This window comes from Kogia breviceps, chromosome 18 (genome assembly GCF_026419965.1).
Source record: "Kogia breviceps isolate mKogBre1 chromosome 18, mKogBre1 haplotype 1, whole genome shotgun sequence".
NCBI lineage: Eukaryota > Metazoa > Chordata > Mammalia > Artiodactyla > Physeteridae > Kogia > Kogia breviceps.
Genome location: NC_081327.1, coordinates 5,670,392 through 5,685,901, shown reverse-complemented (window position 1 = coordinate 5,685,901; position 15,510 = coordinate 5,670,392). Strand labels below are relative to the sequence as shown.

Sequence of the window (15,510 nt, the reverse complement as noted above, 5' to 3'; positions counted from 1 at the left end):
GGGGGTTTTGGAAAAGAATGGTGGGGGGGGGGGCGGTGGCGATGGGCAGGAAGAAAACGGTGAGGGACTTGTCTTCAATAACACCGTGTCCTCCACCCGACGTTACTTCCCCGCCCGCCCTCCGCCTTAACTCCAAGCCACACCCACCTCGCCCTCCTCTCCGAAACACCTGGTGTCCTGGAGACCCTCTCCTCCCGCGGTCCCCTCATCTCCTTCACCTCCTCCCACCCGGCGTCCGGCCACCACTACCCCCATTCGGAAAGCCACAGGCACCCCTGCCGGGAAGGGCGCCAATATCTGGGCAGCCCTCCAGGGCCTTCCCGGTCTCCCCACCCGCCCTCGCTGGGGCACCCGCCCCCTCCCCCGCCTCCGGTACCCGCCGCGCCCGCTCCGGGAACCATCGCGGGGAGCCCGCAGGGCGCGGTCCCACGAGGGGCCGCGGCCAGTCCGGGGTCCCAGGCGGCCGGGGCCCCAAGCCATCACGTATGCCCACGCCCGGGGGTGGGACTCCGGAGTCCCCGACCCTCAGTGCCCTCCCTGCGGGCACAGAGACCTCCCCCCGCCTCCCCCGCGGCCATCCTGCCTACCCTGGGAAACCGGACCCTCCCTTCCGGCTCTGGTTTCCCGAAAACTCCTGACTTGCAGATACTAAGAATGGCTTTCTAGACCCTGTCTTCCCCACCATCCTCAACCCCCATGCCGGAGTTCTGGCTCAGAGCCCTCACCCACTTCAGACCCCAGTCCTTTCCTGTCCCTCCGCCTAGGACCCAAGAGTCCAGGCCCTCATCCTTCTTTCTCTGGGACCCCAAAATCTGGACTCCAGGTCCCTCCTGCACGTGGGCCCAGGAGTCCAGGCCCCCAGGTCCCCTTCCCTCAGACCCCGGGGTCCCCCGCCTCCGGCACATCTTCCCTCGGACCCAGGTGTCGGAACCCCAGCCCCTCCTCCCTGGGGACCTGGCACTCAGCCATCTCTCCTGGTCCAGCTGTTATTTCTCGCCCTTTCGAACACACTGGCGGAATGTGGGGCTGCAGGGGAGGGTGGGGAGGCGCCTCCGATGCCTCCCAGGGCCTCCTGGGAGTCTCTGGACTCCTTAAAGGGCTCCCCCGGGGGCCCACCTGTCCTCCCTAAGGCCCATCGGGACACAGCTGCGGTCCGAGGAGAGGGAGGAGGTCCGCCGACATGCCTGAGGAAAAACCAGGTGGATTTGGGGCCTCCCTCCCTATGTGGAGACGCGATTCTGTTTTCTGAATGGGGATTGGGGGCTTCTCCCTCCATAGGGTTGGGAGAATGGGGTGACTTCTCTGTGTGGGGAGGAGCTCCCTTCCTTGTGTGGGATAGGAGGGTCCCATACTTGTGTTAGGTGGGAGGGGGGGTTCCCCTTCCCTGTGGGGTGGTAGGGGTTCCTTTCTCTGTAGGGAGTTGGGGGGTTATCTCTGGGTGCAGAAGGAGATTCTCTGGTTATGAATTTGTGTCCCTTTTTCTCGTTGAGGATGGGAGTCCTGTGGCTGTGGACTGCGGAGTCTTTGCAGGGCGTTTGGGGTCCTCTACATTTGGGGATGGGGTCTTCTGGGAAGGGGCCGGGGTCACTTCTCTGAGTGAGGATTGGGGTCTTTCGCTGCAGGGGAACGAGGTCCTTGTGTGCGTAGATATTAGAGGTTCCTCTCTGTGCGGTGAGGACAGTCTTCTCTGTACAAGGTTGAGGGGACCTCATTTCAATGGGAATTGGGGTTTCCCCGTGTAGGAATTAGGGGACCTTCTCCATATAGAGGCTGGAGAGCCTTTCTTTATGTGCAGTTTTGGGGCCCTTCTTTGAATGGGACCGGAGGCATTTCTTCATATGGGGATGGGGCTTTCTCTCTATGAGGCAGTGAACAGAGGAGACACAAGCCTCCAGGGAGGACCCCTCCTCCCGGGGTGTCCAGTCTGCTGGCACCAGACCAACCAGGCTGAGGGATGGTGGTCCGGCCCCTCGCTGCAGCTGGGGCCCCAGCGGGCCAGGCGCCAGCATGCAGGGTGGATGAAAGATGCTGTGGTCAGCATGAGTATCCAGTTTCCGGCCCAGGGGAAGAGCTAATTATACCACCAAGACCTAAAAGGTCAGAGCCTGGTGGCCTGGGTGGATGGGGCACGGCCTGCCTAGGGCAAGGAGAAACCCGATCTCCCAGACTCTGGGATTAGAGATAAATTTACACCTGGACTGCTGCACTCCAGATTCTGAAGGAGGAGGGGCCCAGGGACCTGCACTCCTCGGTTCTGGAAGAGGAGACCGCTGAGCACGTGCTCAGCTGTGAATATCTCCTGCCTCACAGCGGCCAAAAATGCCCCTGCAGACAAAGACGCCACCAAACCGGCCCCCAAGGAAGCCCCGCCTCCAGAGGCTCTTGCAGAGCCCCCCAAAGGTGAGATGGTGTTCCAGAGGGCCGGGCAGAACCTGGCACCTTATCCCCCAGCCTCCCCTGGCCCCTCCGCACCTTCCCTCTCTCTCTCTCCTTTAGTCCACCCTCCCCACAGCCCCAGTGCTGACCGCCCTCCCCTGCTCACAGCCCTCCCTGGCTCTCCAGTGCCTCCAGGACAGAGCCTAGCCCCTTAGCCTGGCCTTCAAGCCCCCAGCAACTGGCTGATTCATCACCGAGTCCTGCCCAGCTCTGAACGCCCCAGTCTATCCTCTCCTACCCCAAAGCCCCATTTAAGACCATCCGGTTCACAGATGGGGAAACTGAGGCCCAAGGGGGCGGGGAACCTGGCCACGCAGCTACCTGGATGACGCGTGACCTCTCCCAGGTCAGGAGGAGCCCTGGGCGCACCCCGAGGTCTTTGACTGCTGAGCAGAGGGTCCCTCGTTCACTCTCAACCCCGCCCCCAAAGTGGCCTGCCGCCTCCTTCCTGGCCGGCCTTAGAGCCCCTAATCCTGTCTCCTGAGCAGAAGCCCCACCTGAGGACCTGTCTCCCATCACTGAGGAGCCCACCGGCATTTTCCTGAAGAAGCCAGACTCTGTGTCGGTGGAGACTGGTGAGGGGTGCCTCGGGGAGGATCGGGTGGGGGCTGGGCTCCTGGGGCTGAGGGAGGCGGGGCTGGGGTCTCCCGGCTTCCGTGGAGTCTTCTGATTCCTGCCTGGCCGTTCCCGCCCGCCCCTCCACCCCCACCCAGGAAAGGATGCCGTGATCTTGGCCAAGTTGAACGGGAAAGAGCTGCCGGACAAACCAGCCATCAAGTGGTTCAAGGGGAAGTGGCTGGAGCTGAGCAGCAAGAGTGGGGCCCGATTCTCCTTCCAGGAGTCCCACGACTCTGCCAGCAATGTGAGGACCCTGTGAGGACTCCAGCGCTTGTGGGCCAGGGCTGGAGGGCGTGTGGAGCTCCTTGGTAGAGGTTGTGCCGGGCAGGAGGGAAGAACGTTTGGGCCAGGGCAGGGTGCACTTGGGCACGGCGTGTGCGAGCCCAGAGAGCTCTCAGGGTCAGGGACGCAGGCCCCCAGAGGTCAAGATTGTCCGGGCGTGGGAAGAGACAGCTGGCCCTTCCTGGGGGCGCTCAGAGAGAGTTGTGAGGTGGGCTCTGGGGGAGGTTGGGGGGCACTGGGGGTCGGTCATGTGCACCCATACCCCTGGCCTGGCCCCCAGGTGTACACCTTGGAGCTGTGCATCAGGAAGGTGGTACTGGGCGACCGCGGGGATTACCGCCTCGAGGTCAAAGCCAAGGACATCTGCGACAGCTGTGCCTTCAAAATTGACGTGGAGGGTACGCTGGCTGGCGGGGGGGGTGGGGGCCAGGGGTCTTGGGTCTGGTTGGGGGGGGATGGATCTGTCAGCCAGGTGTGGGGAGAGTGCACTGATGTGAGGATAAGGCGGGCACAGGTTTTCGGAAGGTGGAGCACAGAGGCAGGGGTCAGGTTGTTCAAAACTGGGGAGACAGTCTACCAGCTTAGAGGGTGAGGAGGTGTCGAGTTGGGGGTGAAAAGGTTCGGGGTTTGGGGGTGTTCACGTGGAGCTTAGGAGGTGAGTTATGTAGATTCCAGGGTCACAGTGTACAAGCTTGAGAAAGTGGCAGTGAGGGCTCGGAAGTGAGGGTGTCCCAGGTTTTTTGTTTTGTTTTGTTTTTTGAAGTATAATTTCCATTTTATTGTCTACTGCTTATTTCAGGGGAGTCTGCGGGCGGACGGGTTGAGGGAGAGGGCGTACAGGATTGATGGGAGGCTACACAGATTTGGGGGCATGTGTATGGAACTCAACTCTGAGGGTGGACATGGAGGGCGCAGAGAATGAGGTCGCCCGGTCCCGGGGAGCAGGGCCGGCCGGCCCAGATGTGAGGGGGGTACAGACCGCTGAGAGAGGGTGGCGCGTGGCAGCCAGGGAAATGCGTCTACGAGCAGAGGGTGTCCAGGCCCAGGTGAGAGGGTGTGCTGGCCCCAGAGATGGAGGAACAGGGGTCTGCGGGAAGTTGTGCAGGCCCGGGGTGGGGGGGGCGCTCTTGGTCTTCGATCAGGCCTTGCCTCCAAGCTCACCTTCCCTCCCCCCATTGCCTCCCTCTCCCCAGCGACCCGTCAGGACTCCGCTGGGCAGAGTCTAGAAAGCTTCAAGCGTTTGTAAGTGGCCCTGGGCCCTGGGGAGGGGCAGGAGGGTGTCCTGGTGCCAAGGGCCACGGGAGGGCGTCCCTTGGGAGGGGCGGCAGTGGGAGAAGGGGAGGGTCAGGGCGGGCAGGGAGTGGGGACCCAGGGTGAGTCTGGGGGTCGGGACCTCCGTGGGCTTCACACTCCTTCTCACTGTCCACAGGGGGGAAAGGACGCCGGAAGGCAAAGGGGAGCTGGATTTCAGCAGCCTGTTGCAGAAGAGGTGAGTCCACCCCGCCTGGCACAGGAAGGGGAGACGGGGGCTCAAGGAGGAGAAGGATGGTGGGTGAGGCCCCCCCCGGCCCCCCGTTGCTTCCCCACTGCGATCCGGGGACTCTACCTCCCCTCCATCGACCCGTTCCTCGCCCACCCAGCCACCTGTCCATTCACCCACACCCCTACCCACAGCCCCACCCAACCCACAATCTGCCCACCCTTTAACCCATCGTCCTCACATCCACCTCCCTGTCCACTCAGGCTCCAACTCCCCTGTTCACCCACCCAACCATCCACCCATCCGCTTGTCCATTCACCCACCCGCCAGGCGGCCCACTCATCCATCCGTCCAACCGGCTGCTGTTTATCCATCTACTAACCGACCCACCCACTCATCAGTCCGCGCACTCGTCTCTTCAGGCAACCAGCCACCTAGTTCTCCATCGACGCATCTACCCATCCACCACCTGCCCGCATATGCATTCGTCTACCCCCCCGCCCCCCTCGCCTTTCCGTGCGTCCGCCATTACGCACGGCCACCCGTTCATTAGCCCATTCATTCATCTTCACCCACCCACTGCCTCATCCACTTGCCCATCCACCGAGGCACCCGTCTCTCCACCTTCCCACCAGCCATCTGTCCACCACGCGTCCACCTTCCCACCTGTGCACCCGCCTGCAGCTGTAGCTCTCTTTCAACTGAGTCCAACATTCCACCCACCTACTCATCCACCCACCCACCTAGCCAGGCGTTCCCCTGTCAACTGTTCACCTCCTCGACGGCTCACCCATCCTCCCAGATAGCTCTCTGTTAGACTCATCTATGTGAAATTGCTATTCTGTAGGTGAAAAATGGTTGAATATTGGCAATTTCATGTCCTTCTACACGATGCTTGTCCAGTCGCTCCGTTCTTCGTTATCTGCTGGTCCACGGATCCATCCTTCTACTCACTCAACTGTCCCCAGAACCAAACCCCCAACAACTCCATTTACTAACAGATTCACCTCTTTGTCTTTACGCAGCCAACCATCTTCCCAGGCACCTTCCAGCAACAGATTCACCCAACCATCTGCCACCAACTCATCAATTCACCCACTTACCCAGCCAGCCTCCGTCAACCCATCCACCTATCTTAATGCTACCCATCCCCTACCAACCTACCCAGCCATTGACCCATTCATCCATCAACTTAGCCATCCATGGACCCCTCCACCCATTTACCAGTTCCCCACCTAATGCTCTGTACATCAATCCAGATATTCATATGTCCCCCAAATTCACCCACTCATCTATCCTTCTTTTGTTCCCTTCCCTTCCTTCCTTCCTTCTTTCCAGAGATTCACTCTCTCTCACTCATCAAACATCTTCTGAGGCCTCCCGTCTACCAGGCCCTGATCAGGGGACAGGGAGAAGTTTGACTGGTTCCCTGACATTGAGTCGCTCATTGACGTGGGAAGATGGGTCTGGTCCAGCAGACACAGACACAGACCAAGACTGGTTTTTTTTGGTTTCTTTTTTTTGTGGCACGCGGGCCTCTCACCGCTCTGGCCTCTCCCGTTGCGGAGCGCAGGCTCCGGACGCGCAGGCGCAGCGGCCACGGCTCACGGGCCCAGCCGCTCCGCGGCACGTGGGATCCTCCCGGACCGGGGCACGACCCCGCGTCCCCTGCATCGGCAGGCGGACTCTCAACCACTGCGCCACCAGGGAAGCCCCCAAGACTGTTTAGTGTGGTCAGAGAGAAGGTCCCGCGAGAGCCTTGTGAGAGCTCAGAGTGATATGCTGGCAGGACAGGGGGTGCCTCATGGAGGAGGGAACTTCGGTACTGGCATTTGTGGGATTGAAGAGCAGGTGGAGACAGGCCATCCAGGCAGGGAAAGGTGTTGTGCAGAGGCTGGGGCGCGGGGGCGAGCCCAGAGTGCCCAGGAAAAGGCTAGCGGGGTGGTCCGGATAGTGGTGGGAGTGTGATAGGACCGAGGGTGAGGTGGTGCTTTCGAGGCTGAGCTGCTGGGGTTTCCTCCTGAGGGCAGTGGGGAGCTATGGAGGAGTTTTGAGCAGGGAAGGGATGGCATCTGACGTGGGGGTCACAAATAGCCCTCTGGGGCCAAGTGGGGAACCGACTGGAGGGGAAGGAGATGAGATGAGGTCAGGAGGCCAGGGAGGAGGCTGGGGCAATGGTTCAGGTGGGACAGGATAAGGAATAACAGACCCAGAGAGAGAAAGTGACGCAGCAAGTGAGTGCAGAAGGCAGGAGGGAGATCCTCACCTCCTCACTCCCTGGTGGCCCCGGCCTGTTCTCTCCACCTTCAGGCAGGTGGTTGAGGAGGAGAAGAAAAAGAAGAAAGACGACGATGATCTAGGCATCCCGCCTGAGATTTGGGAGCTCCTGAAAGGGGCAAAGAAGAGCGAGTATGAGAGGATTGCCTTCCAGTATGGCATCACTGACCTCCGGGGCATGCTGAAACGGCTCAAGAAGGCCAAGGTCGAGGTCAAGAAGAGTGCAGGTCAGTGCTGGTCCTAGAGGAGATGGGCCCTGCCCATAGGGACTCCAGCATCGTAGCTGTCTAATGTTTGGGCCCTGGACTTATCTTTTGGAGGTCCTAATCTGAGGAGTAATAGAGATACCAGTTCTCAGGGGCCTCCAAGTTCACAGGAGGCTCTCTGACCTTGGTGGTCTGGGGAGGGAGACTTGACAGCTCAGGACAGAGAGAACCTCTCAGCTCCATCCCTCTTGCATCCCTCGATCTCCAGCCTTCACGAAGAAGCTGGATCCAGCCTACCAAGTGGACAAAGGCAACAAGATCAAGTTGGTGGTAGAGATTAGCAACCCAGACCTTCCCCTCAAGTGGTTCAAGAACGGCCAGGAGATCAAACCAAGTAGCAAGTATGTGAGAGGGGCGGTCCCCGGGTTGGGGGGTATCCAAGTCCCAGAGAGAGAGTCCAGAAATAAGGCTGGCTGCTCTTAACCCAGAAAGGGCACTCCCTCATCCATATGAAAAGTGCAGATACCTCGGTAGAAAAATAGACAAAGGCGATGAAGAACAGGAATTCAGTTAGAAGAAACCCAAGTAGCTAATGCACTAAGTACATATTCAACCTTGCAAACACAACCACCACCACCAATAATAATAACACAAGTCAAAACAACGGTCTTGGGACGTCCCTGGTGGCCCAGTGGTTAAGACTCTGCACTCCCAATGCAGGAGGTCCGGGTTCGATCCCCGGTCAGGGAACTAAGATCCCGCATGCCACAACTAAGGATCCCACATGCTGCAACTAAAAATCCCGCATGCTACAGCTAAGACCCGGCGCAGCCAAATAAATAAATAAAATAAATATTAACAAACAAACAAACAAACAAAAAACCCACCAACGGTCTTTCTGCTCTCCAAATGGGCAAAAACTTTACACGATGATAAAATCTGAACTCCCCTGGCGGTCCAGTGGTTAAGACGCAGCACGTCCACTGCAGGGGGCGCAGGTTCGATCTCTGGTTGGGGAACTGAGATCCCCGTATGCCTTATGCCGGGGTGCAGCCCCCCCCCCAAAAAAAAAACAGGATAAAACTTAGTGCTGGAGAAGACATAGGGAAATAGGTCCACATGTTATTGGTGGGAATGTAAATTGGCAAATCTCCAAAAGGGCAGTGTATTCAAAAGCCTTTATTTATTTTTAAAACATTTCTTTATTTTTTAATTTAATTTAATTTTATTTTTTTAAAGCGGTACGCGGGCCTCTCACTGTTGCGGCCTCTCCCGTTTGCGGAGCACAGGCTCCGGACGCGCAGGCTCAGCGGCCATGGCTCACGGGCCCAGCCGCTCCGCGGCATGTGGGACCCTCCCAGACCGGGGCATGAACCCGCGTCCCCTGCGTCGGCAGGCGGACTCTCAACCACTGCGCCACCAGGGAAGCCCAACATCTCTTTATTTTTGCTGTGCCACGTCTTAGTTGCGGCATGCGGGGTCTAGTTCCCCGACCAGGGATCGAACCTAGGCCCCCTGCATTGGGAGAGTGGAGTCTTACCCGCTGGACCACCAGGGAAGTCCCCCCAAAACCTTTAGATTGTTCAAGTCTAGGTATTTATCGTAAGGGCACGATCATGGTTGTGCGTATTTAGCTGCAAGGATGTTCACTGGAGCATTTGCTGCTGTAGCAAAAAGTCAAATAACCAAAACATGCAACTCCATGTTAAGGTGCTGTGTAGTCACTAAAAAAGATATTCTGAAATTTATACTAACACGGGAAGCTGTTCAAGATTCGTGTTATGTGCGGAAACACAGTGCTCGTCTCTGCTTCACAAAATGTTAATCTACATATAGATTAGATATAAAAAGCTTGGAAAGAGAGAGGCCAAAATATTTGTAGCTGTTATCTCTTGGTGATACAATTATGGGCGGGTTCTATTTTTATTATTTTCCCCTTGGCTGTGTTTTCTAAATTTCTCATCACGAGCATTTTGGATAAGATAAAAGTTATGTTAATTAAGATACAGGTTAAGTTGCTGTAACAAAGAGTCCCCAGAACATATTCATTTAGAGAGAAAGGTATTTCTGGCGGATTGAGCTAGACGCAGGTTCCATATTTTTTGGCTACACCATTTCTTGTGGTGTTGTCCTCATCTGCATGATTGAAGCGGGTCATGGGCACACCTGTGTCTATCAGTCAGGAAGCTGGAAGGAGAGAAGTCTAGAATAAGCAGCGCAGAATTAGAGAACCCATCCATTCACATTCCATTGGTCCAAGCTCAGTGGTGCGGCCCGCCCAGCCGCAAAGGAGGCTGGGAAATGTAGTTGTCTAGGTGGGTCGCTGTGTGTCACTGCTAAATGGAAGAAGACGGCTATGCGTGGTCGGGTGGTATTTCCGCTGTGGTTACGTACGTACGTACTAGAAGTTGGACCATCGATCTCCTCCCACACAATCTGGCTCTGAGAGGGAGTGGCTTGTCCGGAGGATAGATGGGTGGATGCAGAATCTCCTCCACGCCCCGGCTTGAGCTGAGACTTTTGCATCAGGCACGTGTTTGAGAATGTTGGTAAGAAGCGAATTCTCACCATCAACAAGTGTACACTGGCGGACGATGCTGCTTATGAGGTCGTCGTCAAAGATGAGAAGTGTTTCACTGAGGTCTTTGTCAGAGGTGAGGCCGGGATTTGGGCGCTTGGGGAGTGGGGCTCTGGAGGGGATCCTGAAACTACTGACCTCCTGTCGCCCCGCACCCCGCAGAACCCCCAGTCTTGATTGTCACACCCCTCGAGGACCAGCAGGTGTTTGTGGGTGACCGGGTAGAAATGGCAGTGGAGGTGTCAGAAGAGGGTGCCCAAGTCATGTGGTAAGTGACTCTTGACCCCTGATCTCCATACAGATGGCCACAGCGTCTTTGCCTCAGCCTTGATCTTTAGGACCTCTCTCTTTTTCTTTTTTAAATTTGATTTTATTTATTTATTTTTGGCTGCCTTGGGTCCTCGTTGCTGCGCGCAGGCCTTCTCTAGTTGAGGCGAGTGGGGGCTACTCTTCTTTGCAGTGCGCGGGCTTCTCACTGCCCTGGCTTCTCTTGTCACGGAGCACGGGCTCTAGGCCCGTGGGCTTCAGTAGTTGTGGCGCACGGGCTCAGTAGTTGTGGCGCACGGGCTTAGTTGCTCCGCGGCACGTGGGATCTTCCAGGACCAGGGCTCGAGCCCGTGTCCCCTGCGCTGGCAGGCGGATTCTTAACCACTGCGCCACCAGGGAAGCCCCAGGACCTCTCTTGTAGATTTCAGACCTTTAACCGATAGTTTCCAGGAGACCTCAGCCTTTCTCTATAAATCCTGACCTTCATCTATGACCTCTTTCTGAAACTTCTGACCTCTCCCCATCCCATCCTCTTCCAGGTCTTTTTCCTGATCCCTACTATTTCTGATTCTTTAAGTTATTTATTCACCCATTCAACCAACTATCCATGCTTTGACTATTCATTCATGTTTCCATCCATCCATCATCTCCCCATCCACCCACTCACCCATCTACCCATGCATTCGTCCATTCTTACATCTATTCCCCATCCAACAAGTATTTATTGAGCACCTGTTGTGTGGTGGCACTCTTCTATGTATTGGAGAGAAAGCGGAGAGAATATATATTAACATGGCACCTGCCCTTGTGGAGTTTATGATCTGGCAAACGGCTGGGGCGGAGAGTGTGTGTGTGTGTGTGTGTGTGTGTGTGTGTGTGTGTGTTGGAGATGGAAACAGGCGTTAACAAAGTCATCACACAAATAAATATCTAAGTTCTATTTTGACAAATATTGATATTGCAGAGGAGCAATAACTGATGCTATAACCACCTTTTAATAGGAGAAAAGGACTCAGGAGGTCAGGGAAAGCTTCCTGGAGGAGGTGATGATTGAGTTGAGGTTCGAATGATGAGGAGGTAGAAGTGAAGTGGGAGGACTGACCCAAGCAGGGAGGCACCACTTACTGAGGCCACACTGTTTGACATCTCTCTGTGACCCCGAACTTCTCCATGTTCTGACCTCTCCCCATGACCCTTTTTTTGTGTCTCCTGACCTCCAACTGAGACCTGTGGCCTGTGACCTCTTCTTCCTCTTTTTCTCCCCAGCCCCCACCTGTGATCCATCCACTCTAGACACCTCTGTCAACCTTCGTCTCTCCTCCTTTTCATGATCTCCCTTCTGACCCCTGATTCCTGCTCAGGACTGTCTGTCTGGCCCCTCACTCACCTCTGACATCCAGACTCTGGCCTAAGCGGGCCCCTCACGTCCCCCCTTCCTGTCCCCTCCACCCAGGATGAAAGATGGCGTGGAACTGACGCGGGAGGATTCCTTCAAGGCCATGTACCGCTTCAAGAAGGATGGGAAGCGTCACATCCTCGTCTACTCGGAAGTGACCCTGGAGGATAGTGGTCACTACCAGGTCATGACCAACGGCGGCCAGTGTGAGGCGGAGCTCATCGTGGAAGGTAGGGGGCCTCCCGGTGGGCCAGGGAGCCGCGCCGCGCATGCTTCAACGCGCCACTCGAAGTTGCCCGAGCCCCAAATCTTGGAGCTGTCCCTGACTCCTTCTTTGCCTCGTACCCTACGTTTGACTCACCAGCAAATCCTGGTGGCTCCACCTTCAAAGGATATCCTGAATCTCACCACTTCTCTCCACCTTCATTGCCCTCACCTGGCCCAGGTCTCCATCCCCCTCATACCCTGGCCTGTTGCAAGTCTCCTCACTGCTCTCTCTGTTTCCACACTTGTGCCTCAACCCCGACTCCAGCCAGAGTGATCCTTGTAAAATGTCAGATGGTGAAAACTGAACACGTTCTGTGGTCTGGTTCACAGGACTGGACCCATGTCGGTTTCCTGGTTTGGATAGTGGACTACAGTTACGAGAGATCTGTCACCATTGGGGGGAGCTGGGTGAAGGGTACATGGGACTCTATGTGCTATTTCCCTCCCCCTTTTTTTCTGTGTGCTATTTTTACAAACTCCTGTGAGTCTGTAATATTTTCAATATAAAAAGTAAAAAAAAAAAAAAAAAAAGCCTGAGGCATTGATAGGCCAGATAAATGATGGTAGTTCCCTCTGTAGCCATAAAAAAGGACAATATTTAATTAGTGATTTGGAAGGGTTTCAAAGATATATTGTTAGGTGAAGAAGCAAATATGCCACTATTTGTATGGAGGGGAAAGAGAGGAAGCAAGGGAAGGAGGGAGGGAGGAAGGAAGGAAAGAAGGAAAGAAAGAAGGGAATGAACTGTATGTACATCTTTGCTTTTCTGGCTATGAACTGGCTATAGTGTCTTTGGAGAAGGGATCGAGACTGGTACGATTGGAAGTGGGTGGGTGAGAGATTTCCCGCTCTATATCTACATCCTCTTATCATTTTATTTTTAAGCCATACAAGTGCATTGTTTTATTTAAAAAAGTTTTTTAAATGTAGGGCTTCCCTAGTGGCGCAGTGGTTGAGGGTCCGCCTGCCGATGCAGGGGACGCGGGTTCGTGCCCCGGTCCGGGAGGATCCCACGTGCCGCGGAGCGGCTGGGCCCGTGAACCGTGGCCGCTGAGCCTGCGCGTCCGGAGCCTGTGCTCCGCAACGGGAGAGGCCACAAACAGTGAGAGGCCCGTGTAACACACACACAAAAAAAAAAAAAAAAAGAAAGAAAAAATAATGTAAGTCAGATCCTGCCATGTTCCCAACACCCTCCAGCGGTTTCCACCTCACTCAGAGTCAATGCAAAGTGTTCTCCATGGCCCACGGGATGTGTCCTGCCTGGGCCATCTCCCACGTCTGCCTTGCTCACTCCACACCAGCCTGCCGGCTGTTTTCCAAACCAACAAGCCTGCTTTCCTCTGCAGGGCCTTTGCACATGCTGTGCCCTCTACCTGGGAGCCTTCTGCGGCCTCCCTGCCATCCCTCAGGCCTCATCGCTCCCTCTAGTTATTGGTTTATGTGTTTCCCATTCACTGTCTGTCTCCCCACTAGAACGTGAGCTCAGGAGGCCCACAGATTGTTTCTGGGTTGTGTCACGGCCAGAGTCCCAGAACCTGGGACACTGCTTGGCCCATAATGGGTGTTCGCCAATCTTTGTGGACTGACGCAGTTTGATGGCCCCCTCTCCTTCCCTCCCCATCCAGAGAAACGGCTGGAGGTCCTGCAGGGCATCGCAGATGTCACGGTGAAGGCCTCAGAACAGGCCGTGTTCAAGTGTGAGGTGTCCGATGAGAAGGTCACGGGCAAGTGGTACAAGAATGGGGTCGAGGTGCGGCCCAGCAAGAGGATCACCATGTCCCACGTCGGGAGGTACGGAGTGGACCGCGGACGTGGTCTAGCGGACTTTGTGGTTTAAAAGAACAAGGGTTTAGGGAATTCCCCGGTGGTCCAGTGGTTAGGACTCTGTTCTCACTGCCATGGCCTGGGTTCAATCCCCGGTCGGGGAACTAAGATCCCACAAACCATGCAGGACCTGCGAAAAACCAAAACAAACAACAAGAATAAAACACAAGGGACTCTTTCATGCTGAGTCGCAGGGTTGGCCGGAGGCTGGCTGATCTCGGACGGCCTGGGCTCCTGGGCTCCCTCAGGCCCTCATCTGGGTCGGCTGGGCTGCCTCCACTCTGGTCCGTGGGACGTCTCATTCCCCACGGGGCCGGTCCTGGCACATTCACGTGGCCGACACGGGCGTCCCGAGAGAGAGAGCAGAAGCGAAGAGGGCGTCTGAGGGCTGGGCTGGGCGCTGTCCCCGTGTCACTTCCACTATATCCTATGGGGCAAAGGAGGTCACAGGCGGCAAGGTCTCCTTGCAGGGGTCACGGCTGCAGGACAGGAAACTTGTGACTATATTTGCAAACAGTCGACTTTGGCAGGGAGGGAGGCCATCTAGCTAGGGGAACGGGGCCGGAATTCAAAGCATAGCACGTGGACACCTGAGATAAACACCTGGTAATCTGCAGAATGCCGAGCACCGCTGTGATGCCAGCAGAACATCGTGCCCCTGTGGATTCCCTGATAATAGCTCTTGGCAGACGTAGACTTTTTCTGGGTTCTGTGTAAGGCCCCTGCCTGCTGATGGTGTCAGTAATGCTGAGAAGCAATCTTAATGCTTTACAGGGCGCTTACCAGGGGCCAGCGGATCTTCTAAATGCCTTACAACAACCCCCTTGTAGATTGGGAACATCACCTCTATTTCATAGAGGAAGAAACGGAGGCACAGAGAGGTTAAGTGACTTGCCCAAGGTCACACAGCTAGTAAGGAGCAGAGCGAGATCTGGGTCCAGGCACTAGCAGTGCGTTGAGCGCGGGGACCGCACCGAGGAGCGTGTTTCTCCGTGGTGGTCCCCAGGCGACCTGGCCTGACCTTTGCCCTGCGCCCCCCCCCCACTCCCCTTAGGTTCCACAGACTGATGATTGATGATGTCCGCCCTGAGGATGAGGGAGACTACACATTTGTGCCCGATGGCTATGCCCTGTCCCTCTCGGCCAAACTCAACTTCCTGGGTGAGGATACCTCCCCGTTCTCCCCCTGGGTGCCATAGCATCCACCCTCCCAGACCCCAACCCCCTTCAGGATTAAGTTTCCCTAACTGTACGCTGGGAGGGACCGCAGGTGCTTGTGGGAGGAGGGACAGTCATGGGCCTGAATCCACCTCCCAACCCCCCAGGTCCCAGGGTGATGGGGTGTGAGGGTGGGTTAAGGGGCCCCATAGACCTAACCATCAGTCTTCTTTGTCCTCCAGAAATCACGGTGGAGTACGTCCCCAAGCAAGGTAGGGACCAGAGGCTGCTGTGGTCCTTAGGCTGGGGGCCTGGACTCCTGGGTCTGAGGGCGGAGGGGCAGGGGACCTGGACCGCTGGTTCTCTGTGGCTGTTGGAACCCAGCTTCTCAGGAGATCCTCTGGAGGGGATTGGGAGGGCCCAGCTGCCCACTCCCAAGTTCCCCAGAATCTCTCCTCTGCCACCAGAGCCACCAAAGATCCACCTGGACTTCTCGGGGAAGACCTCAGAAAATTTAATTGTGGTCGTGGCTGGAAACAAGCTGAGGCTGGACGTGTCCATCACAGGGGAGCCCCCTCCTGTCGCCACCTGGATGAAGGAGGATGAGGTATGTGGAGCTTCCCCCGTGCCCTGACTTCTCCCTCTCAGCTCTGCTGGGTGACTTTAGGCAAGCTGGTTTCCCTCTCTGAGCTTCCGTTTCATTGTCTGTAAAATGAGGAAT

At 56.3% G+C, this 15,510-nt stretch overlaps 1 protein-coding gene across 2 annotated transcripts in view; it reads left to right on the top strand.

Moving 5' to 3' along the window:
• The first annotated feature begins 392 nt into the window (after positions 1–392).
• The window catches only part of MYBPC2 (myosin binding protein C2), a 25,502-nt gene continuing 10,384 nt past the window's right edge, over positions 393–15,510 (top strand). The window contains exons 1-16 of one of the 2 annotated variants that reach the window (XM_059044033.2): positions 393–1,199; positions 2,311–2,400; positions 2,925–3,011; positions 3,150–3,298; positions 3,617–3,734; positions 4,530–4,578; positions 4,766–4,825; positions 7,127–7,320; positions 7,568–7,700; positions 9,829–9,953; positions 10,040–10,145; positions 11,598–11,770; positions 13,433–13,598; positions 14,686–14,792; positions 15,032–15,061; positions 15,257–15,396. In XM_059044033.2, the coding sequence (XP_058900016.1) occupies positions 1,181–1,199; positions 2,311–2,400; positions 2,925–3,011; positions 3,150–3,298; positions 3,617–3,734; positions 4,530–4,578; positions 4,766–4,825; positions 7,127–7,320; positions 7,568–7,700; positions 9,829–9,953; positions 10,040–10,145; positions 11,598–11,770; positions 13,433–13,598; positions 14,686–14,792; positions 15,032–15,061; positions 15,257–15,396 (1,746 nt within the window). In that variant the 5' untranslated portion in view covers positions 393–1,180. The remainder of the gene's footprint in view (positions 1,200–2,310; positions 2,401–2,924; positions 3,012–3,149; positions 3,299–3,616; positions 3,735–4,529; positions 4,579–4,765; positions 4,826–7,126; positions 7,321–7,567; positions 7,701–9,828; positions 9,954–10,039; positions 10,146–11,597; positions 11,771–13,432; positions 13,599–14,685; positions 14,793–15,031; positions 15,062–15,256; positions 15,397–15,510) is intronic. The other variant, XM_067018763.1, reaches the window with a different exon arrangement.